The 15,771-nt window shown below is 34.3% G+C and overlaps 1 protein-coding gene across 2 annotated transcripts; it reads right to left on the reverse strand.

Moving 5' to 3' along the window:
• Positions 1–699: 699 nt before the first annotated feature.
• On the reverse strand, positions 700–13,131 carry LOC100378723 (uncharacterized protein C7orf57-like). Of its 2 annotated transcripts, none has more exons than XM_002736509.4 (7): positions 13,029–13,131; positions 11,226–11,270; positions 9,466–9,657; positions 8,271–8,373; positions 3,100–3,366; positions 1,380–1,676; positions 700–957 (listed from the first exon to the last, which is right to left on the reverse strand). In XM_002736509.4, exons 2-7 carry the CDS (start codon positions 11,230–11,232, stop codon positions 861–863), a joined length of 963 nt encoding a protein of 320 aa, XP_002736555.1. In that variant the 5' UTR covers positions 11,233–11,270; positions 13,029–13,131; the 3' UTR covers positions 700–860. The 2 variants fall into 2 exon arrangements, with proteins under 2 accessions (XP_002736555.1, XP_077866903.1); XM_078010777.2 differs by having other exon boundaries at positions 3,082–3,366.
• Between the last annotated feature and the right edge of the window lie 2,640 nt (positions 13,132–15,771).

Below are 15,771 nucleotides of genomic sequence, written 5' to 3' on the forward strand. Positions count from 1 at the left end.
CTGTTAGCTATGCACATTTTAATTAAAGAAATATCACGAAATTAACAAATCTGAGAGAGGTCTACCTGTAGTACCTATATATATATATAATATCAAAGCAATCAGACTTGCGGTTTTCAACAAGAAATCAAAAATATCACTTTTTACCAAAATTAGAGAATTAAACGCACTGTCACAAAATGAACAAATTTAAAAGAGGTCTACCCAGGGTACATATACAATCAATTATCAAAGCAATCAGACTTGTAATTTTCAAGAACAAGTTGAAAAGGTAAAAGGTAGACAAAAACAAGGACAAGCGCCAGACAACAGACAAGCACTCATATGATAACCACCGCTCGACAAAGTTAACCACAGAGCTAAAAAGAGGGATCTAATAACTTCAGCAAACAGTTCAAAAATCCATGGAAATCTCAGACTTTTACTGAAAAATATTGCTTTTTGTTATATCTTCAACCAGAAATTACCATGTGTGATTGAGTGACTTGATACCCTAGCATGCTGAAAATTCAGTCACAACAAAATCTATAAAACTGCTTGGTGATGTTCGGCTATTGGCAAATAATTTCCGAACTAACTAGTTACATTTATAACACATATTACTTGACATGGCCTCACACAACATTTCACCAACAATACAACCAACAATAAGTAGAGAAAAAATATAAGAAACAATGCCAAAACTAAACAAACCAAAAATTTATTGATAACATATATTTTAATATAAACAAACATGAATTACATTATTGTGTAATAACATATGGAATTGTGATACAAAATATACAGAATAGACAGGAAATGAAAACTGTGTTTATACTGAAGATCAGTCACAGTTGTAGAGAAATGATTATATTTTTAATTTAAGCTTCCATTGGTTGTGGTTGTGATGATTGCATGTTGTGTGGATATGTTTGATCCTCTCGACGAGTGTTCACTTTAGCTTGAACTTTGTTAAATCTGAAAATAAAAAAAAATAAAAACATATTAGCAAACATTCAATGTGTGAAGTGAATTACCCCACTATATGATGGGCAGAGTGTATTCATTTAAAAATATTTATGTGCAAGAAAATATATAGAAAACTATATAAAAAAGGAATGCTAATGCTTGGTTTGCGTTTACTCTTTTGCGTGATGGATTGCCTGTCACAAGCTTACTGTCCTCTAGGTAAACACCTTTTGAGATACCGTATTTGCTCTTATGTGAGTTTATGAGTTTATATTCTAATGATCAAATATAAATGAATGCAGTGTTTATGTGTGCTTCTCACTAGACTAAGATTTCAGTGTTACACATGTCACAGTCAAAATCAAACTTCACAAGATTTACAAAATGCTGGCATTACAGCTATGTCTATTTTTAAAAACGATGATACTCACTTGCTAAGTTTAAATAATTTGTCATCTTCCACTGGTATTTCTTTCTTTTCACTTGCACTAAATTTGGTTCTTCTCTGTGTTGATGTTTGTCCTGACACAGGCTTATCCACTCCTTTACCAATTGCTTCTTGGTATTCAGAGACTGTTGCCGCATTTGCAGGTACCAGTTTCCTCTTTTGGTCAATCACAGACTGTTGTTTTTTATAATATTTTTCTCTTTCCAGAACCCAATCTTTCTGGTATCCCATACTAAGTAATTTATTGAAGGCCACTGGCTCAGTGTCATTCACTCCAGGTCTGCAAATAACAGAGCATGTGAATTTAAAACACGTATACAGATGTCAGCTAAATTGGCTTCCTATATCATATCAAGCTAATAATTGGTACTAATATTTACACTGCATCATGTTAATATGTCACAGTCATCACACTGCATCATGTTAATATGCCACAGTCATCACACTGCATCATGTTAATATGTCACAGTCATCACACTGCATCATGTTAATATGTCACAGTCATCACAATGCATCATGTTAATATGTCACAGTCATCACACTGCATCATGTTAATATGCCACAGTCATCACGCTGCATCATGTTAATATGTCACAGTCATCACACTGCATCATGTCAATATGTCACAGTCATCACACTGCATCATGTTAATATGTCACAGTCATCACACTGCATCATGTTAATATGTCACAGTCATCACACTGCATCATGTTAATATGTCACAGTCATCACACTGCATCATGTTAATATGTCATGCTGTGATAAATTGAAACATACTATTTTTTCTTCATTTTGATATCAATTTTCTCCAAATTTAGTATGGTGACCCAATTTTTAAGTTGATTTAATTTTATCACTTTTAAATTGAAATAAAATCAAAAGTCACATTTAAGTAACTGAAATTACTGGGATACCGGTATACTTAATTTTGAGTACCATACCTTAAAGGAAGAAATTATTATTACAGCTATTCAATTTACCTGTTTTTTAACGCATTTTACACTCAATACACCACAAACCTGTTATCATGAACTTTGGGTCACGATTTTGGCATTACCGACCACAGTGACAGAAAATAATGATTAGTTAAACACACAAAGTAATAATAAGTGACAATAACTCTCTGGAGTAGTGTTTAGGTAGAAGCCAATTATTTGAGAAATCCCTGGTTTCCAATTATGAGTTGGTATAACTCCAGAGATACATCATTGAGAGTTATTGTCCTTAATAATGAAAATATTGCTCTATTTGCAACTATGAAGCAACATGCATGAAGATTGTTAAGCCATTGTTATGATATAATGCACACCATACATGATATGATGCATACCATATTGATATGATACACACAACACATGATATGATGCACATCATGCACTGTCTCAAATATGGTGAGTATGCTTTGTAGTAAATGAGGAAATCACACAATATTAGCACTTTTATGTCAAATTAGTTCATATTCAGTTTTAGCACTTTGAGTAGGATTGACCGTTTTGTACAAGATACCATCATAGATGGATGAGAAATGGAAAATGTCTTGTTTCCTTTGTGTGTTGAAGTTATGCAATCCCAATTTGATTTACACACATTAGGATAAAGCTATAGTTTCATCCCAGCCATGTCTAATCTTGATGACTTTAAACCTTGATGCATGCAAAGTCACAAATATAGCAATACTGACTCACAACGGAGGAAATCTCAACCTGTTTGCTGGTTGTTGTTTCTTTCCTGTTCTATCCAACCCAGCTGGTTTATTGCTCTGTACTTTTTGGAATGTATGTCGTTTATGCGGTCGTTTTATCTCAGGCAACCTGACTGTTTTATCTGTAGCCTTTGCACCATCTCGTTGAAATACACTTATGTTGTCATGAAGTGAGTATGGAGGTTGTCTGGCATAATATGGTTCAGCATCTGCATCTGCCTGGTGTTCATCATATACCATGTATTCTGGCATGTATACCTGCCTTGGTCTGTAATGAAAGTATGCAGTCAGTCTAAGCTCTATTTTATTTTACAATACCAACATTTCCTTCAAAAAATCTCCACATTTGTAATAATGTGCATTTAATTACACAGTGGTTCATGTTATGAATAAATAAGTTCATCTTTTAATAAATTTGCATTATTACCATAGATAGAGGTAATTATATTGTGTAAAAAATATAGAATAATAAATATATGCACTCTATTATTGTATTACTGTAAAAGGGTTAATTATTCACTGGGTTTTAATTTAGCTTATTTCGCTGACTGGAAAATTCCTAATATTGTATTTGCTGTATTAGAAGTGAATGGTTATGTTGAATATAGGATATGTTGTGAGTGAGTATGTACATTCATGATGTGTATTGAGTTATACCATTACCGGGGCTAATACACAATAAAGTGTAGTGATAAATACAGTGCTCTCCTTAATTTACATACTAATTTACATAATATTTACATACTATTCAAAACAGACATTTATGAGTAACGTACTGTAAAATACTTTATTTTAGCTGGAATAATTTTCTCAGAAACAAAATATTTTGAGTGTTTTGTATGGAGTTCATTTTCACCTATTTTCAATGAAAATGTAAAATATAGAAAAAAAGTATATTTGTTCATAAAACAAATTCTGAGCGAAAATAAAGTACATTACAGAATTCATTGAAACATTCATGCAATGTGTTAGACCAGAGTACCAGTAGTAGTAAAACAAATCACTGTTGTAGTACTGTCATGTCATAGTTAGACCAGAGTACCAGTAGTGGTAAAACAAATCACTGCTGTAGTACTGTCATGTCATAGTTAGACCAGAGTACCAGTAGTGATAAAACAAATCACTGTTGTAGTACTGCCATGTCATAGTTAGACCAGAGTACCAGTAGTGGTAAAACAAATCACTGTTGTAGTACTGTCATGTCATAGTTAGACCAGAGTACCAGTAGTGGTAAAACAAATCACTGTTGTAGTACTGTCATGTCATAGTTAGACCAGAGTACCAGTAGTGGTAAAACAAATCACTGTTGTAGTACTGTCATGTCATAGTTAGACCAGAGTACCAGTAGTGATAAAACAAATCACTATTGTAGTACTGTCATGTCATAGTTAGACCAGAGTACCAGTAGTGGTAAAACAAATCACTGTTGTAGTACTGCCATGTCATAGTTAGACCAGAGTACCAGTAGTGATAAAACAAATCACTGTTGTAGTACTGTCGTGTCATAATTAGACCAGAGTACCAGTAGTGATAAAACAAATCACTGTTGTAGTACTGTCATGTCATAGTTAGACCAGAGTACCAGTAGTGATAAAACAAATCACTGTTGTAGTACTGCCATGTCATAGTTAGACCAGAGTACCAGTAGTAGTAAAACAAATCACTGTTGTAGTACTGTCATGTCATAGTTAGACTAGAGTATCAGTGGTGGTAAAACAAATCACTGTTGTAGTACTGTCATGACATAGTTAGACCAGAGTACCAGTAGTGGTAAAACAAATCACTGTTGTAGTACTGTCATGTCATAGTTAGACCAGAGTACCAGTAGTGATAAAACAAATCACTGTTGTAGTACTGTCATGTCATAGTTAGACTAGAGTACCAGTGGTGGTAAAACAAATCACTGTTGTAGTACTGTCATGACATAGTTAGACCAGAGTACCAGTAGTGGTAAAACAAATCACTGTTGTAGTACTGTCATGTCATAGTTAGACCAGAGTACCAGTAGTGATAAAACAAATCACTGTTGTAGTACTGTCATGTCATAGTTAGACCAGAGTACCAGTAGTGATAAAACAAATCACTGTTGAAGTACTGTCATGTCATAGTTGGACCAGAGTACCAGTAGTGATAAAACAAATCACTGTTGTAGTACTGTCATGTCATAGTTAGACCAGAGTACCAGTGGTGGTAAAACAAATCACTGTTGTAGTACTGTCATGTCATAGTTAGACCAGAGTACCAGTAGTGATAAAACAAATCACTGTTGTAGTACTGTCATGTCATAGTAAGACCAGAGTACCAGTAGTGATAAAACAAATCACTGTTGTAGTACTGTCATGTCATAGTTAGACCAGAGTACCAGTAGTGGTAAAACAAATCACTGCTGTAGTACTGTCATGTCATAGTTAGACCAGAGTACCAGTAGTGGTAAAACAAATCACTGCTGTAGTACTGTCATGTCATAGTTAGACCAGAGTACCAGTAGTGGTAAAACAAATCACTGTTGTAGTACTGTCATGTCATAGTTAGACCAGAGTACCAGTAGTGGTAAAACAAATCACTGTTGTAGTACTGTCATGTCATAGTTAGACCAGAGTACCAGTAGTGATAAAACAAATCACTATTGTAGTACTGTCATGTCATAGTTAGACCAGAGTACCAGTAGTGATAAAACAAATCACTGTTGTAGTACTGCCATGTCATAGTTAGACCAGAGTACCAGTAGTGATAAAACAAATCACTGTTGTAGTACTGTCGTGTCATAATTAGACCAGAGTACCAGTAGTGATAAAACAAATCACTGTTGTAGTACTGTCATGTCATAGTTAGACCAGAGTACCAGTAGTGGTAAAACAAATCACTGTTGTAGTACTGTCATGTCATAGTTAGACCAGAGTACCAGTAGTGGTAAAACAAATCACTGTTGTAGTACTGTCATGTCATAGTTAGACCAGAGTACCAGTAGTGGTAAAACAAATCACTGTTGTAGTACTGTCATGTCATAGTTAGACCAGAGTACCAGTAGTGATAAAACAAATCACTATTGTAGTACTGTCATGTCATAGTTAGACCAGAGTACCAGTAGTGATAAAACAAATCACTGTTGTAGTACTGCCATGTCATAGTTAGACCAGAGTACCAGTAGTGATAAAACAAATCACTGTTGTAGTACTGTCGTGTCATAATTAGACCAGAGTACCAGTAGTGATAAAACAAATCACTGTTGTAGTACTGTCATGTCATAGTTAGACCAGAGTACCAGTAGTGGTAAAACAAATCACTGTTGTAGTACTGCCATGTCATAGTTAGACCAGAGTACCAGTAGTGATAAAACAAATCACTGTTGTAGTACTGCCATGTCATAGTTAGACTAGAGTACCAGTGGTGGTAAAACAAATCACTGTTGTAGTACTGTCATGACATAGTTAGACCAGAGTACCAGTAGTGGTAAAACAAATCACTGTTGTAGTACTGTCATGTCATAGTTAGACCAGAGTACCAGTAGTGATAAAACAAATCACTGTTGTAGTACTGTCATGTCATAGTTAGACCAGAGTACCAGTAGTGATAAAACAAATCACTGTTGTAGTACTGTCATGTCATAGTTAGACCAGAGTACCAGTGGTGGTAAAACAAATCACTGTTGTAGTACTGTCATGTCATAGTTAGACCAGAGTACCAGTAGTGATAAAACAAATCACTGTTGTAGTACTGTCATGTCATAGTTGGACCAGAGTACCAGTAGTGGTAAAACAAATCACTGTTGTAGTACTGTCATGTCATGTCATAGTTAGACCAGAGTACCAGTAGTGATAAAACAAATCACTGTTGTAGTACTGTCATGTCATAGTTAGACCAGAGTACCAGTGGTGGTAAAACAAATCACTGTTGTAGCACTGTCATGTCATAGTTAGACCAGAGTACCAGTAGTGATAAAACAAATCACTGTTGTAGTACTGTCATGTCATAGTTAGACCAGAGTACCAGTAGTGGTAAAACAAATCACTGTTGTAGCACTGTCATGTCATAGTTAGACCAGAGTACCAGTGGTGGTAAAACAAATCACTGTTGTAGTACTGTCATGTCATAGTTAGACCAGAGTACCAGTAGTGGTAAAACAAATCACTGTTGTAGCACTGTCATGTCATAGTTAGACCAGAGTACCAGTAGTGATAAAACAAATCACTGTTGTAGTACTGTCATGTCATAGTTAGACCAGAGTACCAGTAGTGGTAAAACAAATCACTGTTGTAGCACTGTCATGTCATAGTTAGACCAGAGTACCAGTAGTGATAAAACAAATCACTGTTGTAGTACTGTCATGTCATGTCATAGTTAGACCAGAGTACCAGTAGTGGTAAAACAAATCACTGTTGTAGTACTGTCATGTCATGTCATAGTTAGACCAGAGTACCAGTAGTGATAAAACAAATCACTGTTGTAGTACTGTCATGTCATAGTTAGACCAGAGTACCAGTAGTGATAAAACAAATCACTGTTGTAGTACTGTCATGTCATAGTTAGACCAGAGTACCAGTAGTGATAAAACAAATCACTGTTGTAGTACTGTCATGTCATAGTTAGACCAGAGTACCAGTAGTGATAAAACAAATCACTGTTGTAGTACTGTCATGTCATAGTTAGACCAGAGTACCAGTAGTGATAAAACAAATCACTATTGTAGTACTGTCATGTCATAGTTAGACCAGAGTACCAGTAGTGGTAAAACAAATCACTGTTGTAGTACTGTCATGTCATAGTTAGACCAGAGTACCAGTGGTGGTAAAACAAATCACTGTTGTAGTACTGTCATGTCATAGTTAGACCAGAGTACCAGTAGTGGTAAAACAAATCACTGTTGTAGTACTGTCATGTCATAGTTAGAAAGGAGTACCAGTAGTGGTAAAACAAATCACTGTTGTAGTACTGTCATGTCATAGTTAGACCAGAGTACCAGTGGTGATAAAACAAATCACTGTTGTAGCACTGTCATGTCATAGTTAGACCAGAGTACCAGTAGTGATAAAACAAATCACTGTTGTAGTACTGTCATGTCATAGTTAGACCAGAGTACCAGTGGTGGTAAAACAAATCACTGTTGTAGTACTGTCATGTCATATCATAGGGAGAACACTGTAGTATATCAGTCAGATAGGTTTAAGCACATACCCAGCATCTGGCTCCCGTGTCTCATTCCAGTCTAACCATTCTGGTCTGGGATATGGAACTGGTTCCTCTGATAACGTTTTGGGACTTCGAAATCTGAGTAAATCTGAATTAATAATAATGAAATTGTATTTTGTCAAACAATGATTTAATGTATATATATCATTTGACAAGTGGTTAAGTTTAAATAGCACCCTCTACAGCACACAATCCAAGATTACTTTATTTTGGTTCATTTGTAAGTATCTGTTAGGAGAATCCATATGAGTTTCATGCAACATATCTCAACACAAGAAAAATCACTTTGTTCATTGACCACCACCCTCCAAGCTCAGTAGTTCAATCAGTTCAAACATTCAATACCTAGTGGTACAATTGCATTATTTTCATTTATGTTTTTATGCATATTTGATATCCAGCTGTATACCCCCCCCCCCATCTCTGCCTTCCTTTCAGATGTTTTAGCTTTATTTTGCATCACAATCACATTATTTTAATTATAATGTTTTTCTTGAATTGATTAATTGGATATTGCCGAATATTTACTGAATTTAACTGCACTACTATGTTACCGTGGGAACCATAAAACTTAATTAATTAGTGCACCCAATTTAATAAATTTATCTTTTTAATTCATGGCATTTTAGATAAGGGTTTAAAATTATATCATTTTAGTTCATGTTCTGCATAACATGACACAACCGCATGACTGTAAAATTATTTATTTTCACTATTTTGATGCTTTGAGCAATTTCATTTGGTTTTAAGTTCATGAAAATGGAAAGGAAACAATGGGTTCATTCCACAAGTTCAAGTAGATTTAATTTAGCGGATTTTACTTATTGGAAAAAAATGCAAAATTAAAAACCAGCAAATAATTAATGCATTTACAGTAGATGCTAACATTTGCCAGTAAATGCAGATAGAAAGCAACAGTTATCAGCTAGAAAGGTGATGTAATGTTATGTCAGATCAATCTTAAAGGACCTCAAGTAGCAATTCATATCTTTGGTCGAATAACCTATTTACCACAAATTCAAAGTTTTTACAGTATATTGGCAACAATATTGTATAACAGCTACAGAGTACAGACATTTTGGAGTAATAATTACTAAATTTAATGTTTAATCACTTAATGTACACAATAACATAACGGTAGTACAGTAAGTTGGTACTAATCTACAGTATGATTGTATACCTTTCCTTCCACCTTGCTTAGCAAGTCTTATGTACTTGGTATCACTTTCTTTATAGTAACCCCGTTTGGCACTATATTCATCTTCAGTTCCATCTAGTTCTACACCACTTAATAATGGAATCTGTGATGGTGCAGGGTATTCCACGGCTCCACAGTCTTCACGTCGCTTGGCTGGAGCATGGTAAAACCAATCTGCAATACACAAGTGACAGAAAAATGTTATTTTATGGTCAGAAAATAAAGCAATAAGGTATTGAAATGAGAACACAAGAATGACATATCCAGTGGTTCGGTCTTTTAGTCACATACTGTAAAACCATTTACTTTCTATGGCATTTAATTTAACTATTTTGATATCTCAAGCATATTCACTGGGTTTTATGTTTACAAATTTGTCAAGGAAACAATATTGTTATTTTATGTTCATGTAAATTTAATTCAGCAGATTTTACTTATCAGCGAAGATAGCTGAAAAAACCTGGTTAATAATTAATGCATTTACAGTACTAATGTATATTGAACACCTTCTAACCCACATGTAAACACATACTAGACATGCTTATATACTACTGGTTGCCTAGCAACAGACATTACTCAATTACACTTTCAGGCCAATATAAATAAACAACTACAATAAAAGCATGACTATGTGTACTATGTGTGATACAGTAACATCAACTAATATACACTACAAAAAGCCATGTTAACAAAATAAGTAAACTGAAAGCAGACACTAGCATTGCTTGGGAGTGTTGCACAGAACAAATGTGCTATAAACATTGACATGTGAAATGTGAATTTGAGACACCTAATTGTCATCTTATACCAATATGTTTTTCATATTGTGTGAGTCAAATAGTTGTCACTAGCCAACTTACACTAACTACCGGAGCCACTCATCCCATGTGATCTACCTGGTAAAAAGTCATATTAAATCAGTGCAGGAAATAATAGGAAGTGAAATAAATGGATTTTGGAGTAGAGGTAAAAAAAATATACAACAAATAAGTAGTCAAATAGAAAAGAATTATATTGAATTATGGAAAAAACAAATAACCTCAAAAAAATCATCATCAGGTGAAAATAATAAATTAAGAACTTATTGTAAATTCAAAAATGAATTCAAAATGGAACAGTATTTAACACAAATTAAAGACCCCCACTATACAAAAAGTATCTGTAAATTCAGGATAAGTGACCATGGTCTAATGATAGAGAAGGGCAGGCATGTTAGACCAAAAATAAAGTTTGAAGAAAGGGTATGCAAAAAGTGTGATACGGATGCAGTGGAGGATGAATTCCATTTCCTGATTGATTGTCCAAGTCATAAAAATGCAAGATGTAAGCTGTTTGGAAGAATTGCTTATATACATCCATATTTTAATTTGATGAAACCAGATGACAAGTTCATATACATTATGAGCAATGTAGGTAGATAAGGAACTTGCGAACTCTATTAGAGAATGTGGTGCATTATAAATATATATATCAATTTTAATTATGAGTTTAGCACTTGACTGTATGTTCTCTTCAAACAGAATGATGTCAATAAAGTATTATATTAACATCATACATAGTAACCATGGTTTCTTTAATCCCACGTACAATAAAATATAACCCATAATATTATTGTTGGCTTTAAATATAATAAAAACTTGACCATGGTACATGTATGTTTCAAGTAATTCTTAAAACTGTTTATTAGGTAATTTTGAATGACTGTTGCTATGGTGATAATATAAACTATTAAATGCCCTTACCCTGCATGATGAGAAAGGTGCTTGATCCAATGTAACAACAAATAACTGAAAATAAAACAAAGAGAAATTAATAAAAAATTGAAATAATAAAAGTTATCTACAAATTCACTATTAACAATACACTAGATTTTTTAAAGTGTTAGAAAAATGGATAGATTCATTCCGTATTAGTAGCGCAAGTAATTACATCAATGACAAAAATATGTGTATGGTTAAAATATGTCATGCTGCAATGACCATGGTAGTATGTGCACAAACATACAATCCATATAGAAAGTAAAGTAAGCAAATAACACAGAATAAATGCAAAGGTAGATACTATGTCAAATCAAAGTAAACACAAACGTGCATGCGTGCGTAACTCGAACTGACATTCACGTACAGGCACCTAATCGCCTAGCTACACGTCACTACACATCTTCCCCTTGGCCACCAGTCATACCCAAAAAATCATGCATGCAGTATGTGTTTACTTTGATTTGATGTAGTATATTTACCATGACGTTTATTCGATGTTATTTGCATATATAAATGTTTATGTGCACTTCTAATAAGGTATGATTGTTACATATTTATGTTGATCAATACAGTTTTAATTTTGTTGTTTTCACAAATAATTTACTATTTTCTGTTTAGTGCCACAAACGTAAGTCATGTTTTTTTGGAATAAAAATAAACTGTTAATGTTGTCATGTAATATGTAAATTGCTGTGTGTGTCAGAAACTGATAACTGATGTCAGAAATTGTGTAGGAAAGAAAAGAAAGGTGTATTAGAAAGACATGCTGTGACGTGTAGCTTGGTGATTTGGTGTATGCTTGCATTGGTTCAAGTCATGCTTGCAATTTACATGTTCACTTTGATTTAATATAGTATTTACATTGCTGTGTATTTAAAAAATTAAGACACATATTTACAAAAACAATGTAGATCTGTCACCCATCATTATTTTCAAAGGTAATTTCATTATGTTGAGTTTCAAAAGAAGTTTAAAATTGTCCTCATTACAATGGTTATGTTGTATCTTTCCCACATACAGTCACATATTTGTATATGTATAAATACAATAATCAGGGTAAAATAAAAACATGTTTTTCTCAAAAATTTGGTCTGTTACACCAATTTTTATATTTCACCTAGGACCATTAACAATGTGTAACAATCTTAACCAATCTTTACATCAAATATCAGTACATTATTTTAAACCTAAATGGAAGTTGTAGATTATGAACACAATGACTTGTACATTGTACATCGAGGGGCACTCGAGGTTTCGCGAGATCTGATGTTTTTTTGCCCCAAGTCTGCCTCTGACTCGACCATTCTTTGTGTTCATAGCCCGGTCTCGGTTGTTGTACAAATGACACTTCAAGTGTCTGTCCCATTAATTAATTAATTAATTATAAAATACAAAATAAAATGAAAAAAACGTCAGATATTCCGTATCGAAAAGTTGTTAGTTGCAATACTACCAGTACATGTCGAAAGTCACAATGTCGCTAGAATCGCAGCTATTTTCCTTGCTGAGTCGTATTTACAATCTGTTACTACTTCCAGTTTCCCGTTGATTTTTTAATTATAAACAAAAAGTCAGTTCATGTGCAATGTTTGTGTTTTCGGGACAACTACTTTGAAATGAGCGAATTTAGCTGTCACAAGAAAGGAGTAGGCATCCATACATCTGATCATGGATCTTTTTAGCTCCATGGTCTGAACTTTCAACCACGTCGATCGAGCTCAATTTTGAGTTTAGAGTATATTTGTCAATATGAGTTGCTATATAACATCAGTATATTGTACTCACCAACTATACCAGTCGCCGATAGTCTTTAATCCATGCAACAAGTGTATTTAAAGTCAATCATGAATGTTACACTGGCTCTGTGTACAAAAATAAATATGGCGAGACCTGCGTTGGTAATATGCAAATTAGGTAATGTGTATTGACCGCTTGGTGCCATGACAACAACGCTCAAGAGTGAGGGCGCTAAAATCAGGAGGCTCGTCGCCCGGGCTCGTCGTCGTCGACAAAATCTCTGAAGCACAGTCCCTCCACAGAAGTGTCTGAAGGCACGAAGCTTAAGCCCGGAGGGGGGGGGTACTTGCAAAACATACTGACAGCGGTGTGTAGCTGGTTATTTGGAACCCTTATCGGACAGAAATAAAACCCAAATTGCCTACCCTCTTTCAGACAAACTGTGGATATTTGACACCCCGAGGATAGACTTTGACGATCCGTCGAAATGAACTGAGTATCCCATGAAATATAAAGAAAAAATCAGCTTTGTTCTCCTGAATGTTGAATCACTCAAGCTCTAGAGTCTTTGGAAAATATGGACTCCTTTTCAGACAGAATTAATGAAAAAAGGATACCCTTTTCAGATAGAAGTGGTGAATTTGGGGCCCCTTTTGGCGGCACATATACATATAGCACATCAATGTGAGTACCCCCAGGAGGGGGGCACGAAGGCAATTCTGGTCTATTCTCGGACATCCGGACATTATCCCCATCTAACAACCATCACGGTGAAAACAAAGGCCGAAACTCCCAGAAAACAGTACTTTGGAATAGTTGTTCAGACTTCCCCTGTAGGCTGTATTACCCCTACATATGCAACATACATTAATTTGGTTGTTCAGGATCACTTCAAAGTTGAGTTTGTGTTTTATGTATGTATTTTAATTCCAATTAATTCCAATTCAGGACAATGCAAAATGATACACAAAGATAATAAAATTGTTATTGGAAACAAGTCGAACCACTGTTTTATGATATTGATTGTTAACATTCCAACTGAATGTTTAAAATATGTAAAATAAAACTTGGCAGAAATTGCCTTAACACTCTTAACACACTTAACAGTCCCATGAAAAGTACACAATTGAAGGCTTATCTGCTATTGTTTTCATTACTTTTAATCTAATATTTTGGAAATATAAGCAATGCATAATAGTATACATTTTATTCTCGACTTAAATGTTGCATTTTCACACTTTCCTTGTAACGGAGTATATTTTCATGATGCCGGCCTTTCTAAATTGACAAGTTAATATATTCTAATTTTCGTTAAACAAATTATTGATTTTCAGATGTTTTTGTAAGAAATAATTTTTAGCTACAGTTTTGTATACTTGTGGCTCATTTTTTCTCCCATTTTATCTTCATTAATATATTAAAGTAATTCTGCCAGTTGCTAATATATAGAGCCCTCAGTTTTGTTTTAATTTATATTTATTTTTGGATATAATCTTTTGTGCGTTTTTAAGCTTAAGTTCTTTTAACATGCCCTGACCATTGTCAGTTAGTTTACAACACTGTGTTTACAAGATACATTGTCAGTTAGTTTACAACACTGTGTTTACAAGATACATTGTCAGTTAGTTTACAACACTGTGTTTACAAGATACATTGTCAGTTAGTTTACAACACTGTGTTTACAAGATACATTTCACTGCTGCATGGATTAAACTTCCTTTTTGCGTATAAAAATTGCGTGACCAAATAATATCTTGTATAACATTTATTCATTTCTTGGGAAAATATTTAAAGACTTTTTATGAACACTTGGGAAATGTTTACAAAACATTAAATGGTAATTTTTGTAAGGACATTTATCTTTTGATAATATGTGTAATATGATTCGATTACCTGCAATACTTACCCGATGGAAAAGAACCCCAAACTACTACTTCCTACAAATGAGAAAGAAGTAGTTTACTAGACGCCATCAAAGTACTCCTGGTTGACATTTTGAATGACACTACCTATTAGAATTCACTTTCCATAAACAAATAAAGAGTATTTTTCGACTCTAAAAATCATCTGTATACGTCAAACAGTTAAAACAAATGCATACAAATACCTGACCCTAAGGTACAATTGTCCATGCACAACTCAGTGACTCTCCCTGTACGTTTTGTTAAATAGGAAAGTTTTTACTCGGACTTATCTTGATGTAAATATGCCTAACAGATTACAATTACAATAGAAAACAAAAAGACTGCCATCAAGTGCAATCCCCGTGATTGAACTATTCCCCTTTAAATATGCTATCATCAAGAAAAACAGGGGTGTACACCCACAGTGTTCTATAATCTCTGGGCAATTATGTCTTGTGTGATTCAGTCAAGAGGACTGAGAAAGTCCACATTTTATTTCTCAAAAGTACAATCATTTAAAGTACCCCGAAAACCTGACAATGCGCAATTTTAGCAATTTCATTCTCCAGTCTCCAAAAAATTGCCTTGTTCAGTATGTGCAGTCTCTAGGGGGGGGGGGGGGCTGGTATCTAGTGTAAGCAATAGATCATTATCATCAGCTCATCTTCTTCACTCTCTTTGGAACTTTCATCTTCACTGATCTGCGCCTCAATTCCTTCATCCTTCATCATTTGTTTTACTTGTGTTTTCTCTTATTACCTTTATTGTGTTAAGTAATCGTTGTGCAATATGGACACCAATCAGTTTTAACTTGTCTGTTTTCAGTAATTACTTCACATCACCAAGCTTATTGCATATGATGTATTTGTTTACGTGGTGGTTTCTAG

This window comes from Saccoglossus kowalevskii, chromosome 22, assembly GCF_978046115.1.
Source record: "Saccoglossus kowalevskii chromosome 22, keSacKowa6.1, whole genome shotgun sequence".
Classification (NCBI taxonomy): domain Eukaryota; kingdom Metazoa; phylum Hemichordata; class Enteropneusta; family Harrimaniidae; genus Saccoglossus; species Saccoglossus kowalevskii.

What these genes read in the sequence shown, in the direction of transcription:
- LOC100378723 (XM_078010777.2), bottom strand. An exon ending in ACACGGGAGCCAGATGCTGG is followed by an intron (nt 3,367 to 8,270) that starts GTATGTGCTTAA and finishes CTTTCATTACAG; the next exon opens with ACCAAGGCAGGTATACATGC. An exon ending in AAATTATTTAAACTTAGCAA is followed by an intron (nt 958 to 1,379) that starts GTGAGTATCATC and finishes TTTTATTTTCAG; the next exon opens with ATTTAACAAAGTTCAAGCTA.